The following is a 19,726-nucleotide window of genomic DNA, read 5'->3' on the forward strand; positions in this document are numbered from 1 at the left end:
GTCCATTCCTTGAAGAGAATGCGACTTGTGATAAGCATCGTGAATCCCGTCCTTGAATGTGAATATGGCAAGATATGATAAAAGATATTGGGCATGCTTATGTATTATGCTAGTACCACAACTCACCTCTAGGAGAGGTTTGAGAGAAATTGTTATTAAGGTATAAGTAGTCATTGATCATCTTGTCGATAATGATTATTGAAGGGAAAAGGTTAAAGCAAGAAATGAGTATTGCCTATAATAATTTTGATCATGACCGAAAAGATAAAATTTTCTCCTTTAAAGGATATGTTCACCATACGGATGGTGTTATGAAATATGTGGTATTACACAATTAATTGGGAGCTCTAAAAGAGCCAATTTATTACTGCTTTGGAGGAATGAAATTGATTATCAAGAAAGCATTATATTGTCGTAAGTCTCAAAGAAACTTACTGAGTTTCAAAGGTATTCGTCAAAGTGTCCATTCATATTGAGACTATAAATGATGGAAAGATTTAGTAGGCGTTTGGCCAGAAGAATTATTCACTTTATTCTGGATTTTTTTTTTTCCACTTTTTTCACTTTTCAGCATTTGGCCATAAGAATTCCCAATACAACTTGAAGTTGTATTTCGAAATACCAAAAACTCAAAAAACTTGTTTTTCAAAAATTTTTAATTTTTTACAACTACATTTCACCAAAACTACAATTTCAAAAACTATGGCCAAACACAATTCCAACTCCAACTCCAACTCCAACTCCAAAATTCCAAAAAGAATGATTTTTTTTTGTTTCTATGGACAAACGGGGCCTATCTTTATATTACTGCAATCATATAGCGGGTAAGAAATATAAATGTGAAATGTTACGCTTCCTTCCTGTTTGTACTACACAAATATGAGCATGATGGTGGAATCACATGTGATAGTAAACTAGAAGTTTATTGAAATAAATATCAATTGGCATGATAGATTCGCCATTCCGGTTCTCATGTGATGAAAAATAATTGAGAATTCACATGATTATATATTGAAGAAATAAAAGATCTCCAAGAATTCTCTTATGCTCCTTGTTTTCATGATAAATTGAACATTATACCAGCTAAAGCTGGGATTGAATTCCTCAATTTTGGAACATAAAAATGTGAATATGGGCCCTTTCACTTGTCATGTGGACCGTTTTACTATTATATAGTTTTAATAGATGCATCTATTTTATGGTCACATGTGCATTTGGTATCAACTTGCAGTTTGGTTTTTGCTAGGTTGTTTGCTCAAATTGTTAAATTAAGAGCATGGTTTCAAACTATGAAATTACGTTGATAATGCTGATTTATATCCAAGTTGTTTTAGCAGAAATTATATGCCTCTAATTAGTTGCTAAACAATTGGTTATGAGAATAAATCTCCCAAACATAATTTTGGTATGAGATGTGTTATTTAATATGTAGCAGCTTATATGCATCAAGCCAACAAAGTTCCCCTATCACAATTGGTTCAAGGTCAGGAACCAAATAATTCTCATCTAAAAATGTGAATGTGCGGTATATGATTCAATTGCTCCACCATAACGCACAAAGATGGGTCCACAAACAAGGCTGACGGTAAATGTTAGAGAGATGATAAGTAGCTGGAAAAAAATTTATCACTAGTATGATCCTCGTTTAAAATATAATTCAAGTTAATTGTCAGACGCATTTTTTGACTAAAGTGAAAATCATATTCCAGCTGCAAATGCTCCTGCTAGAATTAAAGTCCTTGAAGGATAGAGTCTATGGGACGCCTGAAGCGTGATAGACCAATCAGTTCCAAAGGTAAATCTCCGTGAAGGAGAGGAGCAAATGATCAAAATGGCCATAATAATGAGGCAAGTCCTTTAAAAGAGCACCATGACATAACATTTCATGAAACCTTGGGAAAGGTTCTGGTACCTGAAAATGATGAAAAAACGAAGAGATCTCGATAATGTCGCATTGTAATCGATCTCAAATGACCGTCAACAGTATCTTTGATAAAATGCAGCGCTTAATATTAAATAGTGACGAGGATCTTGAATTCAAATCTATCAAGAAATGTGGATTGATAGATGATTGGCCAAATGAAAATACTCAATTCAAGTATATTTGATTTCACGTGGTAAATATGAAATATTTTGGATCTATAGTCCAAACATTTGAAGATCAGGGTATAAAGAAATTTTTGAGCGAAAAGTGAGATGAAGAATAAATCCACAAGATATAAAGTACGGCTCGTGCCTTGTGGTATAAAGATTTTTCGCAAAAGTACTGACATTATTGTATGGAGATGTGTTCTCCTGTGGTGGATGCGATGAGGTATCATGTAGTATGCATGACAGTGCATGAAAAAAGACTTGAATCCTTATAGTGAAATATTTTCATGTCTAGCTAGACAGTGAAGTTTAGAGGAAAAGGAACCCCCAGCGACCAAGCACTCCCGCCCCCAAAAGTGGAGACCGAAGAACCGCCAGGTTGTCGAGGACACATCTGAAGAGGAGGCGGGCGCCCTCTAAGTTGACCACCCTACCCACTAATGGACTATGGGGGAAGGGGGGAAGGCTTAAAGGATTTAAAAGGTCTTAAAGCGATTCCCTTGAGTACCACAATGGCAGTAAAATCGCTTAACATAAAGAAAGATCAATTTTGGATCTCACAAAAATGGTCAGAAAGTACCATCTCTTAGTGCAATTGATGCACTAATGTATCCTGCTATTATTATCTATGAGATAATGCTTTCATTGATATGCATGCAAGATATAACCTTGCTATCCATGGAGACATCAGAATGAACCAAATAGTGGTATAAATTTATTAATTCTAACCAATATTATCAAAGGTTTATTGGTTATGAAATGTAGGACCTTTATAGGAACTCTATAAAATTCGAGCTCAAACAAATTATATGTGTGCATATATGGGTGCTGCCATATCATTCATTCTATAAGGCAGTTAGTTATTGCTAACCCTTCAAAAATGCGAAGGATGCAGTCAGTTATTACTAACTCTTCAAAAATGCAAAGAATTATCCTTGAAGAATGAAGTTCCACTACATTATATGAAGACAATGTTGCTTGAACATAATTCAACTGAAATAATGATACATTGAAGGTGAAACAGCGAGAAATATATCTCGCCGAAAATTATTTTCACACATGATCGTCAAAAGAGCGGTGAAAGTATATTCAAGAAATTCAAGTGACAAGTCAGCAGATGGCATCATAAACCTCAACATTTGAGAAGATGGTATACAAGATTGGGATGCGCCGTCTCCAAGAACTAAAGTGATGTTTTCATCAGGGGAGTGAAATACGCACTATACTCTTTTTTCCTTAGCTAAGGTTTTGTCCCATTGGGTTTTCCTGACAAGGTTTTTAATGACGCAGTTAGAAAGGCGTATTATTAGATATGTATACTCTTTTTCCATCACTAGGAATTTTTCCCATAGGTTTTTCCTAGTAAGGTTTTAACGAGATAGACTATCTATTAATACACATTCAAGGGGGAGTGTCGTAAATAATATTATAAGTGAATGTCCATGTATTGCAAAATATGTATTTATTTATACTTGGAGAATAAGGTTTGGTGGAGACCAATGTAAGTTAGTAATAACTATAGTTACTATTGAACTAATCTAGTTAGAATCTAACTAGTTACTTGGTGACCAAGAACTTCTCTTCCTATAAATAGGAAGGTTTTATCTGCCAAGTAAGACATCAAAATTATGGCAATAAAATCTCTCCTCAAGCTTCCTTCCTTGTGAGGACCCACAGCTGGGCGCTAACCATACTGAACCCCATGAACATGCGTACATACATACATACATGACATGACATACTGAGGTATTGTATGAGCAAGAATCACAGACAGTTCGCACACGCTGCAGCGCTTCGAACCCGTGACCTCTCCCCTTTTGTTCTCCCGAAGGAGACGACTCTTACCAATTGAGCTGCAGCTCAATTGGTAAGAGGCGCTCCATCAGGGGGACAAAAGGCTTAAGGTCACGGGTTCGAAGCGCTGCAGCGTGTGCGAATTGTCTGTGATTTCCTGCCACAATTACTCAGTAGTCCATGCGCAGTATGGTTAGCGTCCAGCTGTGGTATGTCAGCATGTCATGTACGCATGTATGTATGAGAGGGCAACCCGTTGTATGTATGGGTAACACCTTCGGATCCTCGACAAAAAGTCGCCTGCAGCTCAACTGGTAAGAGTCGTCTCCTTCGGGAGAACAAAAGGGGAGAGGTCACGGGTTCGAAGCGCTGCAGCGTGTGCGAACTGTCTGTGATTCTTGCTCATACAATATCTCAGTATGTCATGTCATGTATGTATGTATGTACCCATGTTCATGGGGTCAGTATGGTTAGCGCCCAGCTGTACCCAGGGGTTCACAGTATGGTTAGCGCCCAGCTGTGGGTCCTCACAAAAAAGGGAACCCGTGACCTCCCCCCTTTTGTTCTCCCAAAGGAGACGACTCTCACCAATTGAGCTGCAGCTCAACTGGTAAGAGTCGTCTCCTTCGGGAGAACAAAAGGGGAGAGGTCACGGGTTCGAAGCGCTGCAGCGTGTGCGAACTGTCTGTGATTCTTGCTCATACAATATCTCAGTATGTCATGTCATGTATGTATGTATGTACGCATGTTCATGGGGTCAGTATGGTTAGCGCCCAGCTGTACCCAGGGGTTCACAGTATGGTTAGCGCCCAGCTGTGGGTCCTCACAAATAAGGCGACTTTTTGTCGAGGATCCGAAGGTGTTACCCATACATACAACGGGTTTCCCTCTCATACATACATGCGTACATGACATGCTGACATACCACAACTGGACGCTAACCATACTGCGCATGGACTACTGAGTAATTGTGGCAGGAAATCACAGACAATTCGCACACGCTGCAGCACTTCGAACCCGTGACCTCAAGCCTTTTGCCCCCCGATGGAGCGCCTCTTACCAATTGAGCTGCAGCTCAATTGGTAAGAGTCGTCTCCTTCGGGAGAACAAAAGGGGAGAGGTCACGAGTTCGAAGCGCTGCAGCGTGTGCGAACTGTCTGTGATTCTTGCTCATACAATACCTCAGTATGTCACGTCATGTATGTATGTATGTATGCATGTTCATGGGGTTCAGTATGGTTATTGCCCAGCTGGCCCAGGGTCACAGTATGGTTAGCGCCCAGCTGTGGGTCCTCACATTCCTAATTCTCTTATTTCACTCTCAATTTGTATTATTTTATAATATTTAGATCTTTGAATATTATTTTTAAAATGAGTAATTGATAGTATATATCTAATTTTAGCTTTAACATAAGCTGAAATTAACAAACATATTTTGGATAGGGGGGGGGGGGGGGGGGGAAGCACGCGAGATACAAATACGAAAGCCAGCCTACATTATTGTACAAGATGTAATTAGAGATTTTCCTAAAAAAAACTCTCGTCTTGGGAAGTCTCAAATCAAAAATTGCAAAAGAAAATAATTGCCAAACCTCTACATTCAATCCTGTTCGTTGTAGGCCGAAGAAACTCGAAAACTACTGATATTACTCTTACAACAACAAAGTATTTCGAATAGAACACTACATTGGCATGTAGGCACGGAAACCACTTCAACTATATTCTCGTCATCATTGTCAATGCAAACTGTAATATTCCGCCACCCCTCTGTCAACTAAAATGAATACACATCCAGCAGTATCAGCATTGGTGTCTAGTCCTCGAGCTCTAGGTCAGCACCCTCCTCCGATGAGGTTGACTTGGGAAAGAATTCTTCACCAGAATACAGCTCTTGAAATATCTGCACAAAAATAGCACAAGAACACCACATCAGATAATGTCTTATCTACCCTTCTCCTACATCAATATAAGCCCTTGGGAAATGCATGTGAACGGGCCATGGCAAAGAGAGCACAAGAAGAAAGAAGAAAAAAGGGGGCGGGATCAAGGGGAAAAGAAGATAGGGACCAACATAAAAGAGGTCCATTTAAAAAAAGCTGAATGCATGTTACCTTTCTGTAGCACCCAGAAGATCATGGTAATATGGACTCCCATCTGGCATGGGGGTACAAATGATGTTATCTAGTACATCCTGATACTGATGGACAAAATATTGGAAAAATCAGGACAACTCGCCAGGCATATATCAGCTTTTGCATCCGCAGGTTTACTTTGGACCTCTGCAGAACTATTATTTCCAGAACTTCCAGAAACAGGAACGCGAAACAGCACATTGATGGCTGCACGTAATAGCAAGATAAGTCAAAACCTGAAAGAGAAAGCAAATAACCATTTGAGACAGGGTAAGAAGTACTCAAGGAATTAACTGGAAGTTTGTAATTCCAATTCCGTTCAACTTAATAGTACCAATTACTACTAGATTTAGAGATATTACAATCAAACTACTGAAACCACCTCTTAGAGTTGTCAACATTGTTTCGAGAGCTTGACAGGGAATATATTGTTATAGGTAGCTGAACAAACTTGACAGATGACTGTGGATGACTTAGGTTGAGTCATATATACAACTTGCACGTACCAACTTGGTGTCTATTAATGTAATTTTTTTTGACTTATGAAGAGAAGTGGTTAATGAATTCTGAAGAGTGATATGTTAACAGTGACGTGTCAGAAGACCGTACAGCATTAGACCAGTGATGAGTAAAATAGACATTAGGGGGTGAACTCACATTCCAGAGGGGAAAACAGCTACGTTGCTACTCAACTGAAGCACGTGGATTGCTGTGACCTGCTCAGGGAATAGAGCTGGGGGATAAGGTAAAAAAATCAAATATTTAAATCACTTAAAAAACTAAAAGCGGGTTAGGCATCTATCTTACATCTAGGAGGAAAAGATTCTAGACAATTGGCTATATCCAATTTCAAAGATTGCTTTGAGATGCATATACTCACCAGCTTCTCAGTTGTATTTCCCGAGCCAAAATTTCCAGCATCAGGGGAAGAATGAGGTGATGGTGATTGAATCACAAAAGATGGAACTAAAATCAGCTTGTGGCTGAACAATTCTTGTTCAGAAGCCAAGCAAACACCCTTGTAACTCCCGCTAGCTTGGGAAATCATCAAACGGCATGTAAACTCATGAACTTTACAAAAGCCTAGTTACATCAAATGAGCACGGTTAAAGTCTTATAGGAACAAGAAGAGCATCTCTTTGGGGCTGAACAATTCTTGTTCAGAAGCCAAGCAAACACCCTTGTTACTCCCTCTAGCTTGGGAAATCATCAAACGGCATGTAAACTCATGAACTTTACAAAAGCCTAGTTACATCAAATGAGCACGGTTAAAGTCTTATAGGAACAAGAAGAGCATCTCTTTGAACCTTGTCCATAAGGAGAGAATTAACAGACATCCGAAGAACCTGGTAACAAGTTGAAGTAAAGATAGAATATTAGCCTCAGGGAAGACTAACAAGTTGAAGTAAAGATAGAATATTAGCCTCAGGGAAGACTACTAATGATAACAACAATTCAAGGAAATCCAGAAAATTAAACATCAATTAACGAGTACTGAAGAATGGACATGATAAACAGTGAATCAGATGTTTAGAACAATAAGAACTTCATTTTTCTAATTTCTGAATACAACGTAAATAATGAATGACGAAATCTAGACAAAGAGATTATTTTTTTTTTATTACAGAAGAAAAGGTAACAGAAGAGAAACCTAATCAAGTGACACGTAAAAAGCTGAGCTCATTCACTTATGGGAAAATTAAAGTTAAACCCATTCGGCAGTCCTCAAAATTAAAGAAAAATTAAGTTTGACTAAACAGTAAACAGTAATACTTCAGGAGGCACACAACAGCGTGAATTCTCCCCCACTGCTTGAAAAGAGTTTCTTCAAATACTACAAGTAAGCTCATCAACATTTCTAACTGTCAAGCAAGTAAGGCTAACTTGCAACTCATCACAAATGTATAGCTAGCATTCTGAGGAATAAAAAATCAAGGCCAACAACTAGCTGCAAAACTGTTCAATAGACTTCGCAGCTAGAGCTAAGCTCCCTATGTTACATGCTGAGGGAGCTGATACGTCATCCAACTGCAAAATTAAGACCTCTAGTAGCGCTCTTCAGTCCTATGTTATGTGCCTCTTTCACTTCCTTATGATGGATTTTAACAAAACATGAACTTTTCTCTATTTTTAGGAGGATGGCAGGGTGGTGAGAAGATTATACAACCAAAACAAAAAAGTACCACAAACATAATGTGTATCTGGAATATTCTACACACTCTACCCTGAATTGCAATTAACAACACGAGGGGAAAAGGGAAAAGAATCTCAGTGGAACCAAAATGCAAAACTAAGTGATAATATGCTGGAATTATCCAAGGAAAAAACATGTTAAATGACTTACATAAATGCATCCTTTGACTGCAGCACGGCGACAAAAGGCCTGTGGAAGTTCCCCTTGACCATAGATGGGGTAAATCAGAGCGCCAGGTGCATTAGGAAACCTAAAGTTTGTGAACAACGGGAAAACTATAAGAATTTGGTTTATGAGTAGGAAGCTTAAGATCATAAGATGTCAAGTCATATAAAGATAACTTTCCATCTCAGTGGATCAGTTACTATGATTAACTTTCCATCTCATTCTCTTTTTCTGACAGTTCCAAAAAATGATTAACTAGTCCCGAGGATTTGCCTTGTCAAAAAGACGAACCCAACTATACATAGAGATCTCCAGGTTGACTTTTGAATCTCTCAGTTAACCATCGCACCACTACAAAATCTTAACCATCGGACCACTACAAAATCAAGGTTTTGACTTAGCATAAATGCTCGGGGAAAAAGTTGACAGACATGAAAACACAAATGATGAGTCTTCCAAGGTTAGACCTGTTTCATCCACACATGCAAGTATAACCTAAGCATGCTTCTATTGAACTTATTATTTCCATATACCAGAGATGCAAATGGACTATAAAAATAGATTATCCTAATAATATTATTTTCAAAATTTCGGTAATTAGGAGAATGAAATTCAGTTGTGGACAAAGGGGAAGCTAAACAGCAAGTATATGGAGGAGGTACTTTTATATTAGTACACAACCATTTTATGTACAAATGGACGAGTTACATTCAGGATTAGTATAATATTGTTTTCTGTATTTTTAAAATAAAATAAAAAATAGAAGAGGTACTTTCATGATTTCTCCATGACTGTTTTAAGTACAAAGGAAGGGCGAGAGTAACCTGCCAACGGATGAGTGATAAAGGGCCAATCGATCAATACCATCTTTTTTCTTAAGAACAGTACTGTAAGCATCTCCATTCTCTTGATCATAATCTGCCATTGCTATTGCATATAGAATAATCCTTTTTTAAAATAAAAAAAATTCATTACTAAGTCAGATGAATAATAGCTACTCGCTTCGTCCCAATTTATGTGAAGGTGTTTGACAGGAAACGGAGTATAAGAAATAAAGCAAGACTTTTTAGAAATAGCAAGTATCAACCTCTGTTTTTTTTCTTATAACCATGTCCTAAGAAATAAAGCAAGACTTTAGAAACTGGTGGTCTAAAAGAAGCCATAGATATTTGTGTTGCTATCAATCATCTTATTAAGGGTAAAATTGAAATTTTAAAGTTAAATTGTTACTAAATATAGAAATGTGTCATTATTTTTGGACTGACTAAAAAAGGAAACAGTGTCACACAAATTGTGAAAAAGGGAGTAGAATCTAATGTATAGTAAAAATAAAAATAAAAATTTACTCCGAGTGACGTACCAAATTCTGGGCATACAACTGTAAACAGTTAATATTCATAAGCCATTCCATTTCTGGATACACAACCGTAGACAGTTAAAATTCATAAACCATTCACATTTGTTGAAAGCAATGATTCATAGACCATTACAATATTAAAGGAACACAAATTATAAGATAATCTATGGATTTGTATGTGAGAGAACTCTAATAAGCTTTTAACTTACACCACAATTTTATTTTATTTTTTGGGATCACTTACACCACAATTATAAGATCCATGTATAGACCATGGGACAGATGTACTAATCAACACAAAAAATAAAAGATGTAATAATGTGTCAGAACTCCTTTGCAATAGCAGGAGTCATACAGTAACTACATTGATACCATGGAAATCAGAAGTAACATATGAAAAACACTAAACTACTTTGGCCTAAGAACAGAACAAACAATAATCGTCCATATGTGGAAAGCCAAAAGAACAGAACAAACAATTATGCTCCCAGTTCAAGTTGTTCAAAGATGTATGTCTTAATAGAGAAGTAAATCCTCTGCTTTTGGCATGCTTCCAATCTAATGAAAAGGTTCCTATTTCCTACTATATTTTTTATAAGACTTCCTACTTTATTAGGCTGAGACATCATAATCATACAGAAGTCACACAATCAACTAATGCTACAGGTTCCTACGGTTTATGGAATGGAACAAGCATACAACATAAGGAAAGGATTAGGAAAACAAAATGGAATTGCAGAAAACATGAAACTGTGACTAACAGAGAGAGAAAGGAGATTCGATCTGTACGATATTGGCTTTAGAGAGAGCCCCATGTTCTCACATTGCACACCTAGAAGAGCACTTGATGCTGCTCCAATTATTATCTTACGAATCATGCAAAGCGCCTCTCTTCTTTCGCCTTTCTGCAGCTTCCTCAATACGCTTTCTGTTCTCCATCAAAGCATTCTCATTTCACTTTCTGTTTCTGTTCTTTCTTCCATGACTTCTTCACAGAACCGTAACCTCACAGCTCTTGTCATTTTCCAGAACTTTTTGTATCCAGTGATGTATAGGTCGGTACATGTATATCGATCAGCGGAAGGAAAAGAAGAAATGGAAGAAAGGGAGTATTTGCTTCATGAAACGAGTAACCTTGAGGAAGTTAGGTTTGATCGAGTTATCACATTGTACAAATTTGATGTGTCTGCGCAGTTTGTGGGGAACCTAAATGGTGTATGGAAATGCATGTTTGTGTATGACTCCAATTGTGACCAATCAACCAGTGTCGATGCTAGTCCTGAGTGGCTTTCGATTGCTGAGTACGTTTTCCTCCTTTTTAACAATATTACATTTCCTCAGGTGCTCCTTTTAACTAGCTGATGTCTGATATTTTATAACAGCGATAACTTTCGACATCAGTTGTCAAGAACTCTGGCTTTATATCTTCTCTTGAAAACAACTTGCCTAAGCTTTTTTGTTTCTTCCTGTAAGTCCATGAAGGGCTTCTTTTGTATGCTTTCTCTTTCACATTCTATCATTATTTTTCTCTCTTCCACTGCCATGGCTGATAACTCGTCTTCTCCGGTTGTTGTTTCATCTCTTTCTACAAAAACATACATCCAGGCAGTAAAACCAATATAAGAAACATTCTTAAGTTATCCAACTTGTGAACCAATATCAGAATAATATCAAAGTAGTTTCTTCTAGCACTGAATAAGAGAGAGATATTGAATGTTTCGTCAAGCCATCTAGTAATATTGACCAATTTCCTACGTTTGGCTATACACTAAAAATCATGAAACAAAAAAGAAATGTGTTTTTTAACGCAGTAGGAGCAAATATACCCCAGCTGAAGAGGAGACCTGGAGATCAAGTATGAGACTGTCTAGAGATTTGATCTTCCAACGTGGCCATCAAGGGATACCGAACTCCCTGTATTTCTTTTTGAGTACTGTAACTCCAACCTTCAAACTTCTTGAAACCTCAACAATTGGAAGGTCAAAGTACTTGGCAAGTTCTTCTAAAGAGAGTCTTGCTATGTCGTCGGTTTTTGCCACCTTCCGGTTCTTGTTCTCTACATAAACATAATTCTTTTAGCAAGTGTCTAAGCTTTTATCACAGAAAAAACTTGTGCATTCATACATGTTAAAGTATTTAAAGGTTGTGATATCAGCTGAAATTCCAGCAAACTAATCCACATCGGACATTAATTATTCCTTCAACAGATTAAAAATTAGCATATCAAGCACAAACATACATTAGAACGATTTCTTTTCTATAAAGCAATTAAGTTGTGTCCTCAATTCACCCTGCAGCATAAGATACTGAGACAGATGTGTAAGCCAAGAAAATAAGTCCATACAGGATGACATTTAAGGCAGATATTTCAGTCCACGTCCTAAAATATGGTAAACAGAATCAACAAGTTTTTTATTGCACTGTTGTGTTTAGCTCAGTTCTAAATCAGAGAGCAGTCTTCCACTAACATCCAATCAAGATAATATTCTCTTCTTCTGACTCTGTGTTAGTAATTCTCTATCCCATATGCATTTATATATAGCTTTGTGTTAGGTACCAAAAAGGTCCAAAGTAGAGCTAAGGGACAATTTGGAGACAAAAGAAGGAATCTGAAAGCTATTTGGAGCGGATGAGTAATAAAGGAAGGTGCCCAGAAGAGAAGGCCCAATGCGTCATGCTGGGCACCTCGTGGCGTGCTGGTTTTGCTGCATAGCACTGAAACACCAGTGTGACGCGATGGACCTTCAATTCTGCGCACCACCTTCGCTTATAGATCCCAAATAGTCCGCACATCTCCATTTTGGCCCTTCTCGGTAACTAACACCACAAATTAGGCCAATTCCACAAAACCCCAAACAAATCATTCAAATATGCAACAAAAAAAAAAAAAAAATCATAAATTAAATAACATGGTTTCGACAAGACCTAGTATAATTTCACATCCTTTTGCAAGTAAGAATAAACTAAGCCCAAATCAATTTCATTAGACTGAAATGGGAGACCTCAATAACTCAACATGCCAATAGAAGAAGCTGCTCCTCCAGGTACTAAAAAAGGAAACTTGTTCCCGACAACATCATGTACTGTTATTGCCCTCTATTTTACTTCCTTTATCAGCATCTACTTGGACACTTAATATTTTTAACAAAATAAGCTACATATCAAATCATATTTGTAATTACATCTATAAAGATATGAATAGATTTTTACTCTTGATACACTGTCGTTTTTTCATTATGGAACTAAAGATGATATTTTAGGGATAAAGTTCTCACATTCCACTCCTAGAAAAGCACTTAATGTGTCCAACTATTATCTTCCAAATCATCATTTATCAATAAGTTAAGCTGGGAAAAGAAAAAACAAGGTGCCAGTTTCCTAGAAATAATGTCATAGATGAGGGGAGGCACCTTCTTCTTGAAACAGAGAAAAAAGCAGATCACTAAAGACTCCTAAATTATAAGCAGATAAATTGATGAAATTGCGCTCAGATTTGCAAACCACAGACAAGAAAAAGAATGAAATCCATGCATACTAAAGTCTATGAATCAATTAATTGGCATAAAACTACAATCCTGGAAATATAATTGAAACTCCAAAAAGAAAAGGAAATTCACAAGAGCACAACAAATATAACATAAACTTATACTCCCTCCAGATCAAAAAGAGTGTCCACTTTTTGCACAACCCTTAAGAAATACTGACTCCTAGACAAAAATAGATAATTTGATTAAAATACCCCTACCTAAATAGGTATTGGGATTTGGTCACTTAACACTTAATAAGGATAAATATGGAAAATTAAGGTTAATTCTTTCTTGATTTGTTAAGTGGACACTCTTTTTTAACCAAAATAAAGGCTAAGTGGACACTCTTTTTGATCCAGAGGGAGTATTTATTTGCAATTAGTGCTGGAGTTACGACTTTAAAAGGAAAGGAATAAATGCTCGGTAGAAGAGCTATGCAACAATTGAGAATCGCGCATCACGTCCTGACGAAATCCATGTTTGAAAGTGTTAAGTCCCGCATCGTTTGTGGGATGGATACATGGACTTCTTATATGGTCTTGGGCAATCCTCCCCTGTTAAGCCCAAGGCCCATTTCTTTACATGGTGTCAGAGCCAGGCCGATCCCAATTCTTGTTTAATTCGATGTTGGGCCACCATATTATATCGTGCATGCTCTGGATATCTAGTCCTGGGCTTGCGATGGGTGTTGAGTCCAACATTGATTGTGGGATGGGTCCATGGACTCCTTATATGCACTTCGGCATTCCTCCCCTCATAAGCTAGATTTTGCGGTTGAGTTAGGCTCAAGGTTCATTTCTTTACAGAAATTTCATTGACCGAAGTAAAGCCTAAATCCAAAGAATTCTCTTGACATCTATAGCTTTAAGTAGTATATTATAGCAAAATTCTATCTTGACAAGAATCGACTAAGATGATATGTTGACAATAGTACAGCCAGACACAAGACAAGAAGACACGGTACAAAGGCAAATTATGTAAATCTTCCATCCACCATGATACATGAACTTTCCGGCGGGGCTCGAGTCCTTTCCATCAAATGTGAAATATGTATATGATCATATCGCAAGATGTTGATGACATTGCTTTCGCCACCTAGTTAGTATATTTGGATTTCCAACAAACATTATGACACTATACATCATTGCAACTAATACGTGGACCTATCCCCGCAAAAACTCTCCTTAGCTAGGATATTCTAATATCTAATGCCAAAAGCTGGCTATAAAAGCAAGGGCCTCTAACGTTGAACGATTTTGAAATATTAAATAGAGAATTTTATCATGGTTAGGCATACAGCCATTGTCATCAAAGGTTCCTAAACCAATAAGATCTGAAATATTTATAGAGATATTCTCCTTTTGGAAAACGAAATATACAAGTATAAACAACAGAGTTACAATGGACATATACATGTAAGGTAAATATGTAGTGAATATACAAGTAACCTAATATTAAGTGTGATCCGTTAGAGGTAACCTAAAAGGTACTTGTAGCATTTCTCTGGAAAATATCTTGTTAGGTGCATTTTGCAGAGTTACCACATTAGTGACCATCACGTTAAAGTTCCTCCAATCTACTACTTAATGAAAACTACTATGGTAAACTACATCCTTTACTGGTAAGGAGTACCTTGCGTGAAAGTTCCATCATCCTGTGCAACATTTGAATTTTGTTGAAGATTTGTTTTAGCTTGTTACTTTCAAATCAATCACTTGATTTTTGAAGGGAAATATAAACCTGAACGGAGATTGTTATGTTACATTAATTTAATTTAGCCCTTTATATAGCTTGGCACGTACATGCTAATAGTGAAGATTGCATTAAGCTAAGGCCAAAACCATGCTGCACTTGTAAGATAGAAAGCCTTAAGTGATTCGGAACATACAGAGCATGAAGCCATATTGCCATATTGTTTGGAACCCTAGTGAATGCTTGAGAAATACTGTTAAAGGAATTGAAAATGTATGATTCACTACAGAAGACTTTAAAAATGAAATGTCTAGCTAAATTCGTGAGATATCGGGACTTGTGCCGATTGATATGTTTCCAAGCAGAATTAGGAGTTAGAAATAAAAGGCCTAGAATGCTACTCCCACCATCCCAATTTATGTGAAGGTGTTTGATTGGGCAAAGGAGTTCAAGAATGAAAGAAGAACTTTTGAAATTTGTGGTCTAAAACAAGTCATAGATATTTGTGTGGCTATAAATCATTTCAGTAAAGGTATAATGGGCCGTTTAAAGTTAAATTATTACTAAATATACAAAGGTGTCATTCTTTTTATGTAAAATGGGAAGTAAAGGTAAAATGTGAAGTTTAAAGTTAAATTGTTACAAAACAAGAAAGAGCGACACATAAATTGGGACGGGAGATGTACGTCATTTGTATAAATCCATCTCAAAATAGGGCAATCTATTCCCACTATCCTCTACTGTGATAAGCAATACATATTTTTATAGCTCCTTCTGAGGTCATAAATAATATAGTTCGAAACATCCTATGCATAAGGAAACAAGTTCCACTACACTACCACTCTGATTTACTGTAAATTAATCAGTAGGAACTTCATATGATCTCATCTAGTTGTTAGTGAATGCATAAGAATCCAGCAAAAACGATGATCAAAGAATTCGACTTAGTTGTCATCTTATACTAATAATATTTTTATGATACTCCATGTTCAATATCCAACTGTTTGATACAGAAATTGAAATGCATTCCTGTATATAAACAAAAATTGGAATTTAACCTGACACATTTTGGTCATTTTCTTCAATCTCCGAGTCTGAACAAGGCAGAGAGTTAAGGTCCAGTACAGGCACAAGGCTTTGCTTTTCTGGCTGATGGCTTTTAATATCGTTACCTCCACTTTCCTCTTCGACATTTAGTGCTAACTCAGATATAGCACGCAGAGCATTGGCTAATGCTGGTATAAACTCTATCTTAGGATTTCTGGATACAACATTTAAAGTAAAAGAATTAAGTAAGCACATAGAGAATGAGTCAAAGGCGCACATTACCAAGTAACGAAAATTGCAGGTAGTGACAGGAAACACAGTTTTCAATGCTGAAACGATGACAGTTACATCAATCAACGACAAGTAATTGATCCCCAGTTACTGAGATGACATAAGAAACAGCAGCGAACAGTAACAATGGCCCATAACATATAAAGATTAACTACAGAATTTTAGTCCCACTGAATTATAATCACAGCTCCAGTTGGAGGAATCTGCAATTATGATTAGTCTGAAACTTCAAGACAAGAGTATTAGGAGCCTAAATGGATTTTAGAACTTTTTTTTTTTTTCCTGACATCTGATACTGAAGAAGATTTACAAATGAGGTTATCTGTAAAGTGAGCTTCTCTTAATACTTTCTTCACTGCTCATTAACGTGAATGACTTCATTATATAAAGCCACGCTTTTACATCTAGTTAGTATAGGAGCTTGACTCTACAACCCCAATCTAGTTATGCAATTTACTATGTTTTAACGATTTCTTACAAAATCACTTCTGTAGTCTTGTAACTTCTCCACAGCAACTAAACTCTAATCTAAAGGAAGCTTAGCTCAAATGTGGTGTATGGAGTAACCTCCGTATGGAGTGACCTCCGCACTCCCTTTTATAATAGTGTTATGTCACTTACAACTCCCATCATATTAAGAGTTGTATGATTCTTCTTCTCTTAATAGAGTTATAAAAGAGTAGTAACTTATTCTTCTTTTAATTAGAGAGTTAATAAAGAGAAGTAACTCACCACAATTAACTTGGGTAAAGTATATGTCTCGATGTTGCATAGTCCAACTTTACGTTTGGACCAAACAGGAAACAAGTAAAAGCATTTATGTGTCATCTGACTCACAATATTTTCCCGTTTTTCAACCAGTACATTAACATTTCCTTACCAATCATTAATATAATGTATAATTCATCAAATTAGTATATCAAACTCTGTATTTAATCTAGTCAAACAGCATCACATAAAATGAGATTCGAAAGGAGACAGTAAAATGAAAAATTTCCTAGTGTACCAAAGATGATGATAATAAAGCAAGAAGATTTATACTCAAAAAAGGAGGAAAACGTACTCAGCAATCGAAAGCCACTCAGGACTAGCATCGACACTGGTTGATTGGTCGCGATTGGAGTCATACACAAACATGCATTTCCATACACCATTTAGGTTCCCTACAAACTGCGCAGACACATCAAATTTGTACAATGTGATAACTCGATCAAACCTAACTTCCTCAAAGTTATTCGTTTCACGAAGCAAATACTCCCTTTCTTCCATTTCTTCTTTTCCTTCCGCTGATCGGTATACATGTACCGACCTATACATGACTGTTAACATTCCCACACAAAAAAAAACAAAGCACCTTAGCTTTAAAAAAAAAATCAGTGCATTTAAATGGAAACAAAAACATGAATTCAAGACTTGATTACTATTAACATTCCCCCCCAACCCCCACACAACAACAAAAAAAAAAAAAAAAAAAAAAAAAAAAAAAAAAAAAAGAGAGCACTTAAAAAAAATCATTGAATTTTAATGGAAAAAAACAAACATGAATTCAAGACTTTATTACTGCAAACATTTCCCAAACAAACAAAGCATTTTATTTTTTGAAGAAAAAAAAAACAATCAGTGAATTTTCATGAAAACAAAAACATGAATTCAAGACTTGATTACTGTAAACATTCCCAAACAAACAGAGCATTTTATTTAAAAAAAAATAAAAAAAATCAAGTGAATTTTAATGAAAACAAAAACATGAATTCGAGACTTGATTACTGTTAACATTCCCCAAGAAAACAGAGCATTTTATCCATAAAAAAAAAAAAAAAAAACAATTGCATTTTAGTGAGAATAAAACATGAATTCAAGACCTTATTACTTTTAACATCCCCCCCCCCACCCCCCACCCCACCCCCACCCACCAAAAAAAAAAAAAAACAGAGCTCTTTAAATGAAAAAATCAGTTCTTTTTACTGAAAACAAAAACATGATTCATCAAGACTTGATTTCTACACCGACCCGTATCAAGACTTTGGCTTGATAACACAAAAATCATGTGAAAATAGAGCACTTTACATGAAAAAATCAGTTCTTTTTAGCGAAAACAAAAACACGATTCATCAAGACTTGATTTTTACACTGACCCGTATCAAGATTTTGTCTTGATAACACAAAAATCATGTGAAAACAGAGCACTTTACATGAAAAAATCAGTTCTTAAAACAAAAACACGATTCATCAAGACTTGATTTTACACGGACCCGTATCAAGATTTTGGCTTGACAACACCAAAATCATGTGAAAACAGAGCACTTTACATGAAAAAATCAGTTCTTTTTAACGAAAACAAAAACACGATTCATCAAGACTTAATTTTTACACCGACCCGTATCAAGATTTTGGCTTGATAACACAAAAATCATGGGAAAACAGTTAAACAGAGACAGATTAAGATATATATATATATATGGATACGAGAAACCAAGCCATATCAAGATTTTGGCATGATAACAGAAAAATCATGGGAAAAAAGAGAGAGAGATTAAGATATATACCTGGATACAAGAAGTTTTGAAAAATGACGAGAGCTGTGAGTGTACGGTTCTGTGAAGAAGCCATGGAAAGAGAGAAAACAGAAAGTGAAATGAGAATGGTTCGAGAGAGAAGAGAGAATGAGTAATGAGGTTTGCATGAGCCTCAGTCTGTAATGCCTATATTTATTGTTGTTTTCCATTTGTTCGGTTTCTTCTGTTTCTTCGTATCACTGTAGTTTTAGTGTTGACTAAACACATTCATAGCTGGATATCTATTTTCTTTCTTTATTTTCCTTTTGAGGCTTGATTTTCGTAATCCAAAGCAGATAATAGTTGTCAAAATTTTGAAACTTTTGTTTCCGAGAAAAAAGTTAACAAGAATGAAAGTATTTTCACTTTTTGGGTTGTTTTCAAAATTTCTTCAGTTTTTTTACAAATTAAAAAAAAAAATCGGATGAAACACTTTTAAAGATTTTCTAACCAAACGCCATATTTTGGGAAAAATAAAGTAAAGGGCTTAAAAACATGTCAGAGTATCTGATTTTTTGTATTTTAAAAATATAGAATTAGTCAATTTACTTTTAGTTATTTCCATTTTCTTGTTGCTTATATTAAAAATAAATTTTATTTCTACTTGCTCAATTTAGTAAGTTAAAAAAGATTTATTATTATTTTTAATAGTTTCCTTATCATTAATTAACTACATAAAGCATTTGTAGTCAAACTAAGATTTTCAAAGCATAATTAATAAAATTAATTTAATAAAATTAATCTCTAATAAGTAATTTCTTAAAGAGAGTATCAAATTAACTTGGGTCAAGTAAAAAAGAACGAAGGAAGTAATTTAAGATTCAGGGAGGTCATGCCTCAATTCAAAAAGTGAAGATATTGTTATCTCATAATCTTCTTTT

General features: G+C 36.0%; 2 protein-coding genes across 2 annotated transcripts; both read right to left on the reverse strand.

Annotated features, from left to right (window-relative positions):
- Positions 1 to 5,712: 5,712 nt before the first annotated feature.
- LOC132624414 (rab escort protein 1-like) lies at positions 5,713 to 7,065 on the reverse strand. Its single transcript, XM_060339197.1, has 4 exons — positions 6,825 to 7,065; positions 6,163 to 6,224; positions 5,997 to 6,082; positions 5,713 to 5,785 (listed from the first exon to the last, which is right to left on the reverse strand). The coding sequence occupies exons 1-4, from the start codon at positions 7,063 to 7,065 to the stop codon at positions 5,713 to 5,715; spliced, it is 462 nt and encodes a 153-aa protein (XP_060195180.1).
- Positions 7,066 to 8,736: 1,671 nt separating this feature from the next.
- Positions 8,737 to 19,183, reverse strand: LOC132623285 (protein RKD5-like). Its single transcript, XM_060338020.1, has 5 exons — positions 18,837 to 19,183; positions 17,354 to 17,609; positions 16,011 to 16,213; positions 11,560 to 11,789; positions 8,737 to 11,318 (listed from the first exon to the last, which is right to left on the reverse strand). The coding sequence occupies exons 1-4, from the start codon at positions 18,898 to 18,900 to the stop codon at positions 11,629 to 11,631; spliced, it is 684 nt and encodes a 227-aa protein (XP_060194003.1). The 5' UTR covers positions 18,901 to 19,183; the 3' UTR covers positions 8,737 to 11,318; positions 11,560 to 11,628.
- Positions 19,184 to 19,726: the final 543 nt, after the last annotated feature.

Source organism: Lycium barbarum, chromosome 12, assembly GCF_019175385.1.
Source record: "Lycium barbarum isolate Lr01 chromosome 12, ASM1917538v2, whole genome shotgun sequence".
NCBI classification, from domain to species: domain Eukaryota; kingdom Viridiplantae; phylum Streptophyta; class Magnoliopsida; order Solanales; family Solanaceae; genus Lycium; species Lycium barbarum.

What these genes read in the sequence shown, in the direction of transcription:
- LOC132623285 (XM_060338020.1), bottom strand. Translation starts at nt 18,900, where the DNA reads ATGGCTTCTTCACAGAACCGTACACTCACAGCTCTCGTCATTTTTCAA. An exon ending in GAGTGGCTTTCGATTGCTGA is followed by an intron (nt 16,214 to 17,353) that starts GTACGTTTTCCT and finishes TGTTGTATCCAG; the next exon opens with AAATCCTAAGATAGAGTTTA. An exon ending in AAATGACCAAAATGTGTCAG is followed by an intron (nt 11,790 to 16,010) that starts GTTAAATTCCAA and finishes ATGTTTATGTAG; the next exon opens with AGAACAAGAACCGGAAGGTG.
- LOC132624414 (XM_060339197.1), bottom strand. Translation starts at nt 7,065, where the DNA reads ATGATTTCCCAAGCTAGCGGGAGTTACAAGGGTGTTTGCTTGGCTTCT. An exon ending in AGAATCTTTTCCTCCTAGAT is followed by an intron (nt 6,225 to 6,824) that starts GTAAGATAGATG and finishes TATTACGTGCAG; the next exon opens with CCATCAATGTGCTGTTTCGC. An exon ending in CTTCTGGGTGCTACAGAAAG is followed by an intron (nt 5,786 to 5,996) that starts GTAACATGCATT and finishes ATTTTTGTGCAG; the next exon opens with ATATTTCAAGAGCTGTATTC.